This window comes from Bombina bombina, chromosome 5, assembly GCF_027579735.1.
Source record: "Bombina bombina isolate aBomBom1 chromosome 5, aBomBom1.pri, whole genome shotgun sequence".
Classification (NCBI taxonomy): domain Eukaryota; kingdom Metazoa; phylum Chordata; class Amphibia; order Anura; family Bombinatoridae; genus Bombina; species Bombina bombina.
In genome coordinates this window covers 846,374,923-846,392,280 of record NC_069503.1, presented here as the reverse complement: position 1 = coordinate 846,392,280, position 17,358 = coordinate 846,374,923, and the positions used below count along the sequence as shown (strand labels likewise).

General features: G+C 39.6%; 1 protein-coding gene across 1 annotated transcript in view; it reads right to left on the bottom strand.

The window, feature by feature from the left end:
* LAMA3 (laminin subunit alpha 3) overlaps nucleotides 1-17,358 on the bottom strand; it is a 573,745-nt gene that overhangs the window by 455,217 nt on the left and 101,170 nt on the right. Inside the window, exons 6-7 of the mRNA XM_053714980.1 lie at nucleotides 13,900-13,994; nucleotides 6,217-6,332 (exon numbers count right to left, since the gene is read on the bottom strand). Of these exons, the coding sequence (XP_053570955.1) occupies nucleotides 6,217-6,332; nucleotides 13,900-13,994 (211 nt within the window). The remainder of the gene's footprint in view (nucleotides 1-6,216; nucleotides 6,333-13,899; nucleotides 13,995-17,358) is intronic.

Below are 17,358 nucleotides of genomic sequence, written 5' to 3'. Positions count from 1 at the left end.
TAGGATTTATATTTATTTTACAGGTAACTTGGTATTTATTTTAGCTAGTTAGAATAGTTATTAAATAGTTATTAACTATTTAATAACTACCTAGCTAAAAGAAATACAAAATTACCTTTAAAATAAATCCTAACCTAAGTTACAATTAAACCTAACACTACACTATCATTACATTAATTAAATAAATTAAATACAAATAACTACAATTAAATACAATTACATAAACTAACTAAAGTACAAAAAATAAAAAAAATAAGTTACAAACATTTAAAAAATATTACAACAATTTTAGGCTACTTACACCTAATCTAAGCCCCCTAATAAAATAACAAACCCCCCCAAAATAAAAAATGCCCTACCCTATTCTACATTTAAAAAGTTCAAAGCTCTTTTACCTTACCAGCCCTTAAAAGGGCCTTTTGTGGGGGCATGCCCCAAAGAATTCAGCTCTTTTGCCTGTAAAATAAAAATACAACCCCCCCCAACATTAAAACCCACCACCCACATACCCCTAATCTAACCCAAACCCCCCTTAAAATAACCTAACACTAATCCCCTGAAGATCATCCTACCTTTAGTCGTCTTCACTCAGCCGAGCCACCGATGGAGCTGAAGAGGACATCCGGACCGGCAGAAGTGATCATCCAAGGGGCGCTGAAGAAATCTTCCATCCGATGAAGTAATCCTCCAAGCGGCGCTGAAGAAATCTTCCATCCGGGTGATGTCATCTTCCAAGAGGTGCTGAAGAAGTCTTCTATTCGGGCGAGGTCATCTTCGAAGCCCGGTCTTGAATCTTCATCCCGCCAACGCGGAACATCCTTCTTTCCCGACGGACTACCGACGAATGAAGGCTACTTTAAGGGACGTCATCCAAGATGGCGTCCCTTCAATTCCGATTGGCTGATAGGATTCTATCAGCCAATCGGAATTAAGGTAGGAAAAATCTGATTGGCTGATTGAATCAGCCAATCAGATTCAAGTTCAATCCGATTGGCTGATCCAGTCAGCCAATCAGATTGAGCTCGCATTCTATTGGCTGTTCCGATCAGCCAATAGAATGCGAGCTCAATCTGATTGGCTGACTGGATCAGCCAATCGGATTGAACTTGAATCTGATTGGCTGATTCAATCAGCCAATCAGATTTTTCCTACCTTAATTCCGATTGGCTGACGTCCCTTAAAGGAGCCTTCCTTAAGTCATCTTGGATGACGTCCCTTAAAGGAGCCTTCATTCGTTGGTAGTCCGTCGGGAAAGAAGGATGTTCCGCGTCGGCGGGATGAAGATTCAAGACCCGGGTTCGAAGATGACCTCGCCCGGATAGAAGACTTCTTCAGCGCCTCTTGGAAGATGACATCGCCCGGATGGAAGATTTCTTCAGCGCCGCTTGGAGGATCACTTCATCGGATGGAAGATTTCTTCAGCTCCCCTTGGATGATCACTTCTGCCGGTCCGGATGTCCTCTTCAGTTCCATCGGTGGCTCGGCTGAGTGAAGATGACTAAAGGTAGGGTGATCTTCAGGGGATTAGTGTTAGGTTATTTTAAGGGGGGTTTGGGTTAGATTAGGGGTATGTGGGTGGTGGGTTTTAATGTTGGGGGGGGGTTGTATTTTTATTTTACAGGCAAAAGAGCTGAATTCTTTGGGGCATGCCCCCACAAAAGGCCCTTTTAAGGGCTGGTAAGGTAAAAGAGCTTTGAACTTTTTTAATGTAGAATAGGGTAGGGCATTTTTTTATTTTGGGGGGTTTGTTATTTTATTAGGGGGCTTAGATTAGGTGTAAGTAGCCTAAAATTGTTGTAATATTTTTTAAATGTTTGTAACTTATTTTTTTTATTTTTTGTAACTTAGCTTTTTTTATTTTTTGTACTTTAGTTAGTTTATGTAATTGTATTTAATTGTAGTTATTTGTATTTAATTTATTTAATTAATGTAATGATAGTGTAGTGTTAGGTTTAATTGTAACTTAGGTTAGGATTTATTTTACAGGTAATTTTGTATTTCTTTTAGCTAGGTAGTTATTAAATAGTTAATAACTATTTAATAACTATTCTAACTAGATAAAATAAATACAAAGTTGCCTGTAAAATAAATATAAATCCTAAGATAGCTACAATGTAATTATTAATTATATTATATCTATCTTAGGGTTTATTTTACAGGTAAGTATTTATTTTAAATAGGAATAATTTATTAAAGTATAGTGTAGTGTTAGGTGTAATTGTAACTTAGGTTAGGATTTATTTTACAGGTAAATTTCCCTTTATTTTAGCTAGGTAAGCTATTAAATAGTTAATAGCTATTTAATAGCTATTGTACCTAGTTAAAATAAATTGAAAGGTACCTGTAAAATAAAAATAAATCCTAAGATAGCTACAATATAATTATTATTTATATTGTAGCTATATTAGGGTTTATTTTAAAGGTAAGTATTTAGTTTTAAATAGGATTAATTTAGTTCATAATAGAAATATTATTTAGATTTATTTAATTAATATTTAAGTTAGGGGGGTGTTAGGGTTAGTGTTAGACTTAGGTTTAGGGGTTAATAATTTTATTACAGTGGCAGCGGTGTAGTGGGGGGCAGGATAGGGGTTAATAAATTTATTATAGGTAGCGACGGTGTAGGGGGGGCAGGATAGGGGTTAATAAATTTATTATAGGTGGCGACGGTGTAGGGGGGGCAGGATAGGGGTTAATAAATTTAATATAGGTTGCGGGGGTCCGGGAGCGGCGGTTTAGGGTTTAAACTATTTATTTAGTTGCGGCGAGGTGCGGGATCGGCAGGATAGGGGTTAATACATTTATTATAGAGGGCGGCGGTATAGGGGGGGCAGGATAGGGGTTACTAGGTATAATGTAGGTGGCGGTGGGCTCTGGGTGCCGCGGTTTAGGGGTTAATATGTATAGAGTAGCTTGCGGTGGGCTCCGGGAGCGGCGGTTTAGGGGTTAACATATTTATTATAGTGTCGGTGGGCTCCGGGAGCGGCGGTTTAGGGGGTAATAACTTTATTTAGTTGCGGCGGTGTAGGGGGGACAGATTAGTGGTGTTTAGACTCGGGGGAAAAATGTTAGGGTGTTAGGTGCAGACATCTCCGATAGGAATCAATGGGATGTCTGGCAGCAGCGAACTTGAACTTTCGCTATGGTCAGACTCCCATTGATTCCTATGGGATCCGCCGCCTCCAGGGTGGTGGTTTGAAAACTAGGTACGCTGGGCCGTAAAAGTGCCGAGCGTACCTGCTAGTTTTTTGATAACTAGCAAAAGTAGTCAGATTGTGCCGAACTTGTGTGCGGAACATCTGGAGTGACGTAAGAATCGATCTGTGTCGGACTAAGTCCGGCGGATCGAAGTTTACGTCACAAAATTCTACTTTTGCCGGTCTGTAGCCTTTGATAACTAAGGCGAATCAGCCTCGCCACAAATACGCTGCGGAATTCCAGCGTATTTGAGGTTGACGGCTTGATAACTACCCCCCATAGTGTTCTAGAAATGGGCTGGATCATAAGCTTACATCCCTACTTTTCAAAAAAGATACCAAGAAAACAAAGAAAATTTGATAATAGAAGTAAATTAAAAAGATGTTTTAAATTGTATGGTCTATCTGAATCAGGAAAAAAAATTATACTGTTTAATAAAAACAAAACATACCAAATGCAAACAGCCAAACTGTGTCTTCAACTGGTTAATGTTGTAGAATTCAGAAAAAAAAGAAAAGCACACAAAACCCCTGCAGTCAGCTACTGCAACTTGCTTTGTAATTACTGGAATGCCAGGGTTTAACTGTCCTCATCCTACTGCAGAGACCCAGGGGTAGAATAAGGTATCCCTCTAATAACACAGTACTCAGCCATAGTGACAACTGCTATAGCTAGACTGTGAGATAAGAACCTTCTTCATTCATATTTAGCTGTGAGCACCATATCCTAGAGCAGGTTTCATAAACATAGATAAAGGGGAAATATATGCAATATATGTATGTAGCTAATAGACAAGAGACACATTATATTTTACTTTATTGGTGTTATGCATGTCATTTATATTCATTTGTAAGGATGTTGCCACTTTACCCTTACACACATTGCTTGGCTGGCACAGAAGTTGACTAGTTCATATGGCAACTATTAGAAGGGCTCAATATGTACTTGCAAAACAAACATACTCTTTTGTTCTCTTTTTGTGTAGAAGGCCCAACTCCAAGTTTTACATATGTTCCTGGTTTTGGTAAATACTTACTTAGACTTATCTTTGTATGACAACACTGATGTTCTATTCTGTTTGTCCCATGCTAATATAATTGCTAGTTTGATTGCATGTAAGTATCTATGAGACAGACATTATACCTTAATTCATATTAAGTATTATTAAAGTGTAACTGTTTGAGCTTCTGTACAATATACAATATATACAGACATATGGAAAAGTCATTTACACCTTCACTTTATTAGAATTTGATTTATTTGAGATAATACAATACAGGGCTTATAACAATGTGTTGTTTTTTCTATAGATAGCAATAAGGGTTTATTTGATCTCATGATTTTGATATTTAAAAGATTGGGAAGGTACGATTTACATTTCAATAGAGAGTGACTGTAGCATAGGGTCTGATGATCAAGGTTCTCCTGCTTGGAGGGGCTGAACTCAGTAAATGATTAAAGAAAAAGGGCGGAACTTAATTAAATTTGGCTATGTATGGGGGAAAAAATCAGGCATGGGTTTACATTGTAAATAAATTTGGGTGCTCGATAATGTCATTGTTTTGGATAGGGAGCATATCTTCAAAAATCGGGAACCTAAACTATGCGCGCATTTTGACGCTCAGAGCTGATTCCCTAATTGAAGTGTTGATAAATGGAGACCTGTATGTTCTTATTCTCAGTGTGTCGCTTTAACATGCTTTTATACGTTATATTTTTATTTATTTGCATTGTGGTACAGCTCTAATCTTTCACCTAGGTTACAAGTTTTGCGCTAAACAGGGTGCGAAAATAACGCCAAAAAAGTTGCGTTATTTCACTCTCCATAGCGCGGCCATTACGAGTTACTAAAAAGCCTCCTTGTGCGTGCTTTGACATGCTCGTGCACACTTTCCCCCATAGACATCAATAGGGAGAGAGTGTTAGAAAAAAACCTAACACCTAAAGTGCAGAATTAAAAATCTTCGTAACACAACCCCATTTATGTCTATGGGGAAAAAAAGTTACGTTTAGGTGTAATTGTTTTTATTTTTGATAATTTAGTTTATTAATTTTTGTAAGCTGAGTGTTTTTTATTTTTCGTAATTTAGTGTTTATTATTTTTTGTAATTTTAGATTTTTGTATTTTTTTCGTAGAAGTAGGTTTTTTTACATTTGTAATTTAGATTTTTTAATTGGTAGTATTTTTTTTATTTTATTGGAATAGTAATGTTAGTTTAATTTATAGTTTGGGGGGGTGTTAAATTTAGGGGTTAATAGTTTAATTTAGTGTTTTGTGATGTGGGGGGCTGGCAGTTTAGGGGTTAATAGGTTTATTTAGTAGCAGCAATGTGGGAGGCCGGAGGTTTAGGGGTTAATAACTTTATTATAGTGGCTGCGATGTGGGAGACCGGAGGTTTAGGAGTTAATAACTTTATTATAGTGGCGGCGATGTCGGGGAGCGGTGGAATAGGGGTTAATAGCTTTATTATAGTGTTGGCGATGTCGGGGGCGGCGGATTAGGGGTTATTAGGTTTATTTAATAGTCGCAATGTGGGTGGGCGGCAGATTTGGGGTTAATAAATTTTAAATAGTGTTTGTGATGCAGGAGCACGGCGGTTTAGGGGTTAATAGGTAGTTTATGGGTGTTAGTGTACTTTTTAACAATTTAGTTATGAGTTTTGTGAAACTTTTTTTTTGCAAAATCCATAACTACTGCTCTCAGATGGCAGTATGGATTGTGTCGGTATAGGCTGTAACGCAAGCGTTTTAGCCTCAACGCACAACCTGTAATACAGGCACTATGAAAATCCCCCACAAAAACGTCATTTTTTTCAGTGCGGAATGGACATTCCGTTACATGCTAAAATGCTTGCGGTATAGCTATACCGACACAACTCGTAAAATGCGTTCTGCTGTACTGCAACACTTGTAATCTAGCCATTTGTTAATAGTGGCACAATTTTTCGAACCCTTTGTTGGTTGACATAAACTATAAAGTAGAAGTTACAGACCATGAATGATATGTGTTGTACTCACGTTCACATTCATTAGCTGTGTCAACAGTTGCAGGCTGCCAGGGCTTCTGATTATATCCAGGACAGCAGCGATCACAGATTTCTCCACATGCATTGTGCTGGCATTGACACTGATAACTTTATAAAAGATATAACATTACAAAACACATTTAAATACCCTTATGCTCAATATATATTTTATTTCATTTTGAAAGCATACATTTATATGCTGTCCTGCTGAAGGGTTATGTATTTGCAGATAAAGCAGGTCTCAATAATGCTAATTACTTATATAACTTATATCCAGAGTGTGTAACAATAATACAGGGTGTAACTTCCCTCTAAAATACTTGAACAACTTCCTAATCCATTTAAACTCAATGAGGGATATCTGTAATCTGGTAATAAATTACAGTATTAGTTTTGTTCACCATAGATATTACAAGCTTTGTTTTCCAACAATATTTATAATTTACTCATTATGGTCATATTAGTCACCAAAATTCCCACAAAAATACATATAGGCCTTTAAATGGGCAACAGATAAAAAGATCTTTTTGTTAATGTTGTGTATTTCACAGCATTTAAGAGATCTCTATTTCTCTTGTAAGGTGTATCCAGTCCACGGATTCATCCATTACTTGTGGGATATTCTCCTTCCCAACAGGAAGCTGCAAGAGGATCACCCACAGCAGAGCTGTCTATATAGCTCCTCCCCTAACTGCCACCTCCCAGTCATTCTCTTGCAGCTCTCGACAAGGGAAGTAGCTAGGGAGATGTGGTGCATTAATGTAGTTTATCTTCAATCAAAAGTTTATTATTTTCAAATGGTACCGGAGTTGTACTATTTTAGCCTCAGGCAGAAAGTTGAAGAAGAGTCTGCCTGTGGTTTTTTGATGATCTTAGCAGCTTGTAACTAAGATCCACTGCTGTTCTCACACATAACTGAAGAGATGGGTAACTTCAGCTTGGGGAATAGCGTGCAGGGTCTCCTGCTCTGAGGTATGTGCAGTTTTAAATTTTTCTAGAGAGATGATAAGCTAGAAAATGCTGACAATACCGGATTTATTTAAGGTAAGCCTGATTACAGTGATTTAATAACGACTGGTATCATGCTTGCTGTAAATATTTTTGTTATTTACTCCCATTACTGAATAGATATAACGTTTGCTTGAGGTATATAAATGTTTATTACATATTGGTGATAAAACTTTATTCTGTGGCCCAGTTTTTCCACATGGCTGACTAGATTTTGCCTAGGGATAGTTTTTTAAGGCCCTCTCACTGTGAGTACAGGTTGGGAGGGGCCTATTTTCGCGCCTAAATTGCGCAGTAGTTTTTGCAGCTTGAGACATCCAGCTTCCCTGAAGGAGTCCCCTGAACATATAGGACCTCTCTAAAGGGTTTTTGTGCCTTCCAAAGTCGTTGTATGGGCAGGTAGGGCCACAGCAGAGCTGTGGCAGTTGGTTGTGACTGTTTAAAAACGTTTATATAATTTTTTTGATCCGGTTTTGAAACTAAGGGGTTAATCACCCATTTGCAAGTGGGTGCAATGCTATTTCAGTCTATTATACACACTGTAAAAATTTCATAAAATTTACTGCTTTTTTCACTGTTTTGCAGTTTCTGTGATTGTTTTTTCCTCTTAAAGGCACAGTACCGTTTTTATTTTTTGCTTGTTCACAGTTATTAAAGTGTTTTCCAAGCTTGCTGGTCTAATTACTAGTCTGTTTAAACATGTCTGACTTAGCAGGGGAGCTTCAATCTGTGGGTGATTTTTCTGATTCAGAGAAGATACTTCAACCTGATTCTGATATGTCGACATTTAAATTTAAGCTTGAGCACCTCCTCGTATTGCTCAGAGAGGTCTTAGCAACTCTGGATGACTGTGACACTATTGTAGTCCCAGAGAAATTATGTAGATTGGATAAATACTATGCAGTACCTACTTACACTGATGTTTTTCCAATCCCTAAAAGGTTTTCTGAAATTATTACTAAGGAATGGGATAGACCAGGTGTACTGTTCTCTCCCCCTCCTGTTTTTAAAAAGATGTTTCCTATAGACGCCGCTACACGGGACTTATGGCAGACGGTCCCTAAGGTGGAGGGAGCAGTTTCTACTCTAGCTAAGCGTACCACTATCCCTGTCGAGGACAGTTGTGCTTTTCTTGATCCAATGGATAAAAAATTAAGAAAATTTTTATTCAACAAGGTTTTATTCTCCAGCCTCTTGCATGCATTGCCCCAGTCACTGCTGCTGCGGCTTTCTGGTTTGAGTCTCTAGAGGAGGCTCTACAGGTTGAAACCCTGTTGGAAGATATTACTGACAAGCTTAAGGCTCTTATGCTAGCCAATTCATTTGTTTCTGACGCCGTTGTTCATTTAACCAAACTAACGGCTAAAAATTCAGGTTTTGCTATTCAGGCGCGTAGGGCGCTATGACTTAAATCCTGGTCAGCTGACGTGACTTCAAAGTCTAAGTTACTCAACATTCCTTTCAAGGGGCAGACCATATTCGGGCCTGGACTGAAGGAGTTCATTTCTGACATCACTGGAGGAAAAGGTCACGCCCTTCCTCAAGATAGGTCCAACAAATTAAGGACCAAACAGTCCATTTTTCTGCCCTTTCGAAACTTCAAGAGTGTCGCAGCTTCAACTTCCTCTAACACAAAACAAGAGGGAACTTTTGCCCAGTCTAAGCCGGTTTGGAGACCTAACCAGGCTTGGAACAAGGGGAAACAGGCCAAAAAGCCTGCTGCTGCCTCTAAGACAGCATGAAGGAGCAGCCCCCGATCCGGAAATGGATCTAGTAGGGGGCAGACTCTCTCTCTTCGCCCAGGCTTGGGCAAGAGATGTCCAGGATCCCTGGGCATTGGAAATTGTGTCCAAGGGTTATCTTCTGGAATTCAAAACCTCTCCCCCAAGAGGGAGATTTCATCTCTCACTTTTATCTGCAAACCAGTTAAAGAGAGAGGCATTCATACATTGTGTTCAAGACCTCCTAGTTATGGGAGTGATCCACCCAGTTCCGCAGGAAGAACAGGGACAGGGCTTCTATTCAAATCTGTTTGTAGTTCCCAAAATAGAGGGAACATTCAGACCAATCTTAGATCTCAAGAGCTTAGACAAATTTCTCAGAGTTCATCCTTCAAGATGGAGACTATTCGAACCATCCTTCCTATGATCCAGGAGGGTCAATATATGACTACCGTAGACTTAAAGGATGCTTATCTTCACATTCCGATACACAAAGATCATCATCGTTTTCTCAGGTTTGCCTTTCTAGACAGGCACTACCAGTTTGTGGCTCTTCCCTTCGTGTTGGCCACGGCACCATGAATCTTTACAAAGGTTCTAGGGTCCCTTCTAGCAGTCCTAAGGCCGCGGGGTATAGCAGTAGCCCCTTACTTAGACGACATTCTGATACAGGCGTCGACTTTTCAAATTGCCAGGTCCCACACGGACATTGTTCTGGCATTTCTAAGGTCTCATGGGTGGAAGGTGAACGAAGGAAAGAGTTCTCTATCACCTCTAACAAAAGTTTCATTCCTAGGGACTCTGATAGATTCGGTAGAAATGAAGATTTACCTAACGAAGGCCAGATTGTCAAAACTTCTAGACTCTTGCCGTGTTCTTTATTCCACTTCTCGTCCTTCAGTGGCTCAGTGTATGGAAGTAATCGGTTTAATGGTAGCGGCAATGGACAGAATACCGTTTGCCCGCCTACATCTCAGACCACTGCAACTTTGCATGCTCAGTCAGTGGAATGGGGATTACACAGATTTGTCCCCTCTACTAAATCTGGATCAAGAAACCAGGGATTCTCTTCTCTGGTGGCTATCTCGGGTCCATCTGTCCAAGGGGATGAGCTTCCGCAGGCCAGATTGGACTATAGTAATGACAGATGCCAGCCTTCTGGGCTGGGGTGCAGTCTGGAACTCCCTGAAGGCTCAGGGCTCGTGGACTCAGGAGGAGGCACTCCTCCCGATAAACATTCTGGAACTAAGAGCGATATTCAATGCTCTTCAGGCTTGGCCTCAGCTAGCTGCGGTCAGGTTCATCAGATTTCAGTCGGACAACATCAAGACTGTAGCCTATATCAACCATCAGGGGGGAACAAGGAGCCCCCTGACAATGTTGGAGGTTTCAAAGATAATTCTATGGGCAGAGGTTCACTCTTGCCATCTCTGAGCTATCCATATCCCAGGAGTAGAGAACTGGGAGGCGGATTTTCTAAGTCGGCAGACTTTTCATCCGGGGGAGTGGGAGCTCCATCCGGAGGTATTTGCCCAGCTGATTCAACTATGGGGCATTCCAGAACTGGATCTCATGGCGTCTCGTCAGAATGCCAAACTTCCTTGTTACGGGTCCAGGTCAAGGGATCCCCAGGCAGCGCTGATAGATGCTCTAGCAGCGCACTGGTCCTTCAGCCTGGCTTATGTGTTTCCACCGTTTCCTCTGCTCCCTCGGCTGATTGCCAAGATCAAGCAGGAGAGAGCTTCAGTGATTTTGATAGCACCTGCATGGCCACGCAGGACTTGGTATGCAGATCTGGTGGACATGTCATCCTTTCCACCATGGACTCTCCCGCTGAGGCAGGACCTTCTACTTCAAGGTCCCTTCAAACATCCAAATCTAATTTCTCTGCGTTTGACTGCTTGGAGATTGAACGCTTGATTTTATCAAAGCGTGGTTTTTCCGAGTCAGTCATTGATACCTTAATTCAGGCTCGAAAGCCTGTCACCAGGAAAATCTATCATAAGATATGGTGTAAATATCTTCATTGGGGTGAATCCAAGGGTTACTCATGGAGTAAAGTCAGGATTCCCAGGATATTGTCTTTTCTCCAAGAAGGATTGGAGAAGGGATTGTCAGCTAGTTCCTTAAAGGGACAGATTTCTGCTCTGTCTATTCTTTTGCACAAGCGTCTGGCGGATGTTCCAGACGTTCAGGCGTTTTGTCAGGCTTTAGTTAGAATCAAGCCTATGTTTAAACCTGTTGCTCCGCCATGAAGTTTAAATTTAGTTCTTAAAGTTCTTCAAGGGGTTCCGTTTGAACCTCTGCATTCCATAGATATCAAGCTTTTATCTTGGAAAGTTCTGTTTTTGGTAGCTATCTCTTTGGCTTGAAGAGTATGAGAGTTATTTGCCTTGCAGTGTGATTCCCCTTATCTGATCTTCCATGCAGATAAGGTAGTTTTGCGTACCAAACCTGGGTTTCTTCCTAAGGTGGTATCTAATAAGAATATCAATCAGGAGATTGTTGTTCCGTCACTGTGTCCTAATCCTTCTTCAAAGAAGGAACGTCTATTACACAATCTTGACGTGGTTCGTGCTTTAAAGTTTTATTTACAAGCTACTAAAGATTTTCGTCAAACATCTGCATTGTTTGTTGTCTACTCTGGACAGAGGAGAGGCCAAAAGGCTTCAGCAACTTCTCTTTCTTTTTGGTTAAGAAGTATAATCCGCTTAGCTTATGAGACTGCTGGCCAGCAGCCTCCTGAAAGAATTACAGCTCATTCCACTAGAGCGGTGGCTTCCACATGGGCTTTTAAAAATGAGGCTTCTGTGGAACAGATTTGTAAGGCGGCGACTTGGTCTTCGCTTCATACTTTTTCTAAATTCTACAAATTTGATACTTTTGCTTCTTAGGAGGCTATTTTTGGGAGAAAGGTCTTACAGGCAGTGGTGCCTTCCGTTTAAGCGCCTGCCTTGTCCCTCCCTTCATCCGTGTCCTATAGCTTTGGTATTGGTATCCCACAAGTAATGGATGAATCCGTGGACTGGATACACCTTACAAGAGAAAACAAAATTTATGCTTACCTGATAAATGTATTTCTCTTGTGGTGTATCCAGTCCACGGCCCGCCCTGTCATTTTAAGGCAGGTGTTTTTTATTTTTTAAACTACAGTCACCACTGCACCCTATAGTTTCTCCTTTCTCTTGCTTGTCTTCGGTCGAATGACTGGGAGGTGGCATTTAACTGAGGAGCTATATAGACAGCTCTGCTGTGGGTGATCCTCTTGCAGCTTCCTGTTGGGAAGGAGAATATCCCACAAGTAATGGATGAATCCGTGGACTGGATACACCACAAGAGAAATAAATTTATCAGGTAAGCATAAATTTGTTTTATCTTAAATATATGCTGTAATATTAGGAAAATAAAAAAATAAGAGCTAATTGTTTAACTCTATGGGGTCCATTTATTAAGCAGCGGAGCCCCATCGTTTCAAGTCCACCTGAAATAGAAGTAACAAGGCAGAGTTACTGGTGACGGACTGAAATCATCCCGATCCGATCAGAATGATTGACGGCCCCTGCTAGCGGCCTATTGGCCGAAAGTGAACAGGGGGGGCATTGCACAGGAATTTCACCAGAAATGCTTGTGCAATGTTCAATGCTGACATCGTATGCTGTCTGCATTTAGCGAGGTCGAGCGGACATGATTTGCTACATTGAATCATGTCCGCTCAACCTTTGTTAAATCTACCTCTATGAATAACAGACAGTCAGGTTCACACTCATCCATGTAAAAATAAACAAGTGATTATATAAAAGAGAGTCTTGATCAAGTGTAATTCAGTGCTATCAATACAAATAATGTGGGATATATCAAATTCCCCTATAAGCAATTAGACAAACATATAGAACTATTACACTTTGTTTAAAAGTTCATATGCTAAGTTCGTATGGTGGTCACATATGGTAACAATGATGTGCAAAGTAGAGAGTGGATGTCCCCTTACCGGAGATCGTATGAGGTAATGTATGAACGCCTACTGGATATATGCTCGCTCTTTTCCGGTCAGTGGTGTGTGCCTCTCAGGATTGGAAGCTTGGTATTGAAGATTTCCGTTGTTTCGTGCAAACTTGTGTATGGTACTGTTCAGCTTTGAAACTTCCAAGCCCTTGGTTTTGTTGCCTTGGTGTCTCGCCAGAGTATGGTATTCCAAAATGGTCCTTGGTTCTCCAGTCACTCAGAGGAGTAGGGTTTATTGCTATATTCGCTTTATTGTCGTGGTCTGGAACCAAACCTGCAATGTCTCCGAGGTACATCTGTACTAAATCCCTGACACGTGTTTCGCTCTCGCTTCCTCAGAAGGGTTCACCACTCTCTACATCCACTCTCTACTTTGCACATTATTGTTACCATATGTGACCACCATACGAACTTAGCATATGAACTTTTAAACAAAGTGTAATAGTTCTATATGTTTGTATAATTGCTTATAGGGGAATTTGATATATCCCACATTATTTGTATTGATAGCGCTGAATTACACTTGATCAAGACTCTCTTTTATATAATCATTCCGTCAGTGTTAGGGGTACACTGAATCATTTGTTCATGCTGCACAATACTTGTACTTTGTATAAAAAGAATCACAAACAGTTCTGACCCAACCACATACTAAGGTACACAGTCCAACACAGACTGTCTAAATTTTTACTTATTACTGATAGCAGATTTTCAATTGAGCGCTGGTAACACTTCTTGACTTACCCAAAAATAAACAAGTGTTGACATTTTTAGTTTCCATTCTTATATGCAGAGAACTATTTTATGTGCATGATATTATAGTACATTGTAACATGAGTTAGATACATTTTTGATCTCTGTTATGTAAAATAAACTTTTGTCTTAAATCCTTCACACAGATGTAGCATACACTTAGTGATTCATCAGACATCTTAACTACTTACAGGTTTTGGTTTCCAGGCCTTAAAGTGCAAACATCTGAGTGACCATGACAAACACAGCGACCGCCAATGCTGATGTCTTTAATACTGTAATAGTACTGGAGAAAATAAAGCACATGACAAAATATTAAGTAAATGGTCATTCACAATTAGGCAACTGGCAATTAAAATGTTGACATTTAAAGCAAATAAGTAGTTTAGCTCTTGGTATTTGTGTTGCACTGCACCCGTTAAGGGATTAATGAGACAGTAAACACTTTCTCTGTTGTCTTGATATAGAATAACATATCAGCTAAGTGTAAACATTTTATAAACAAACTCCATCTTGTTTGCTGCCTTTGTTTATTAATAACCAAACTCCGCCCACCAATTGCCTTATTTTTAAGAGCTGATTCATGCTTGTTACTGGAGTAGACAAAGCTAGTCAGTGAAAATGGCATATTTTGCCGTTCGTTTTATGATAACATCTTGTAATAGAAAAAAAGTTTATATGTGAGCGCCTGAATGTGTCAGGCGCTCACATATAAACTATTTTTCTATTACAATATTATTATTGCAGGCCTTGGGATTGCCTTTTTTTTATGTGTAGTTTGGTTTTGTACCAGCGCATTTGGTTTTTCTTAAATAACCTTTTTATGATAACATCTGCTGGGGCCAATTAGACATGTAACAGGGTTAGGCTTGAGCAGTCTGCAGTGTGCACTTCTGAGACTTGAAAAACTCACCTTTTTTTTTTTAAGGCAACCATTTTTTTTTAAATGTTATTGAGGTTTAACGCTCAAACATAACAGATACATTTCAAGCACAGTCACATAAACATACACTAATATGTTTCTATATAATGTTAACGCTAATCAGTTACATAAATATAAATCCTATTAACTTAGCATTATAAGTAACAAGTCAGCAGAAGAAGATTGTGTATACATATAGGGCTAGATTACAAGTGGCACACTAAAGCTAGTGCGGGTCATGATAAGTAATATCTCAACATCGCTAACTCGTATTACAAGTTCAAAGTAAACGGGTGCGCTTGTCAGGTTACACTCATATATAAATGTTCTGATAAAAAATATTCCCATAAATATTAATATTTTTTTAAGGGTTAAAAGGTATATGGTATAGAACACGGTATTTGACTGGAAAGGGCTACAATGTATTTATGTGTTAATGTGTTTATATATGTAGATATCATGTATGTATGTATATACATACATATATACCCATATAAACACATACATACACATTTATATACACATACACACACACACACTTGGGAGCCCTTTCCACTCAAATTTTTAAAATAATTTTTTTAACAATTATTTTTAACAATTGTAAAAATATAAATTATAAATAATATTTGATAATGTGTTTAACGATGTTTTACTGTAAATATTTTACATTCCAATGTTCTTTACTTGGAAGAAATAAATTATTTTTATTTTGAAATATTAAGTTATAATTATCTGTATTTATATCTATATCTAATTATTTATATCGATTTAAAAAGTTTTAGATATATATTTTACAAAAAAAAAAATATATATATATTTTAGCAATAGAAAGAACATTTTCTTCTATGTGAAGAACAATGGAATGTAAAATACTACCTGGGGTTTAGCTCTGTTGGTCTAATACAATAAGTGTTAGGTTTTTATTCTTCAGCGCACTTCATTGAAGTCTATGGGGGAAGAAGTTAACATGGTCGGCTTGTGCAATGTTAAATGTGGGCAGTGGATGCTGCCTGCCTTGCAGCAAGGCCATACAAATTAGTTTTATGATAGCAAACTTCCTCTGCCCATCCGTTGATAAATGGACAACGTCACAATGAATAAACAAATGACAATGATACAGGACATACACAGGAAAGGCTGTAATGGACTAGTCTATTTATGCTTCAACTGAAAAAGGGCAACTGCCACTTAGCCTTCTTAACCAATCTTGGAACTGGTGGAATAAGATCTCCAACAAAAGTTCCATCTTCTATGATGTAATGTCTTTGTTTGTATAAGGATACAAAGCTGATGTACGTTTCCCTGATGACTTTGTCTATTTCAAGGAGATTTAGAACTCACAATCTTATATCTGGTAACTTTGGGGAGCTACACAAATAAATAATAAGAAGAATAACTCAGTACAGTCTGCAGACTTTAAATATCTTTAAGTAGTAGCTAGATGGGTGGACAATCTGCTTATAAGTGGCAGTTTATCATCAGTCTACACACAGCAACCAATATTGCAATCATTCAAGGTGCTGCCTAGAGACTCTCCCCAACTTTTTTTTAATTTATTTTTTTATTAAGGCATCAAACAATGATAATACTGATCATGTAATAGTGTCAGGGTGCCAGGAATCAGACTGAGACGAGAAGTGCAAAAACAATCACACCTTTATTAATAACAAAAATAATAAAAAGTCCACAAGTCAAATAACAAGCCAGGAGTTAAAAACCAGAGCTGGTAGTCAGATGAGACGAGTTAGGTACCAAAGCGAGTAGTCAGACGGGCCGGAGTCAGGAACTAGGAGAACAACAAAGACCGGAAAAAGCCAGGGATCAGGAACCAGGAGGAACGTCAGACAGCCAGGTAATACACAGGAGCTCACACAAACAGGTCTGAGACAATGCAAGGGCAAAGCATACTGAACAGAGACCCTTTAAATAATAAGTGATGACATCACAATTCTGAGACTGGAACCTGTCTCACACGGATGATGTACAACAGTCTGGCCATAAGAGGGCGTGCAGGAAATGAGCAGCATCACACACTCTGCACCAGATTCAGCAAGAAAAGGTGAGCAAAATGGCTGCCAGCAGCACATGGCAAACAAAGCAGGGAAAAAACCCTGACAGTAACCTCCCCTCAACCACCCCTCACCCGCAGGAGGACAAAAGGCTTATTGGGGAAACGGGCATGGAAGGCACGGAGGAGGACGGGAGCATGAACATCAGAGGAGGGAACCCATGAATGCTCCTCAGGACCGTAGCCCCTCCAGTGAACCAAATACTGTACGCGGCCCCTGGACATATGAGAGTCAATAATGCTGCTGACCTCATATTCTTCATGGTTGTCAACAGAGATAGGATGGGGACGAGGCAACACAGTGGTAAACCGAATAAGAACCAATGGTTTCAAGAGGGAGACAAGAAAAACATTGGAGATGCGCATTGCAGGAGGAAGGTCAAGAGCGTAGGCCACAGGATTGACCCGTCGGAGTATCCGAAAAGGATTAACATAACGTGTAGCCAGTTTATTGGAAGGCACACGAAGGTTCAAGTTGCGGGTGGACAGCCAAACCCTCTCACCAACCTGGTAGGAAGGTGCGGGCAGATGCCTATGATTAGCGTAGAACTTTGGCGCTGCATAGAACGATGAAGGCAATCCTGAATCTGCACCCACATGGAACAGAGTTGCCGGAGATGCTCCTCCAAAGCCGGAATACCCTTAGACATGAATGAATCG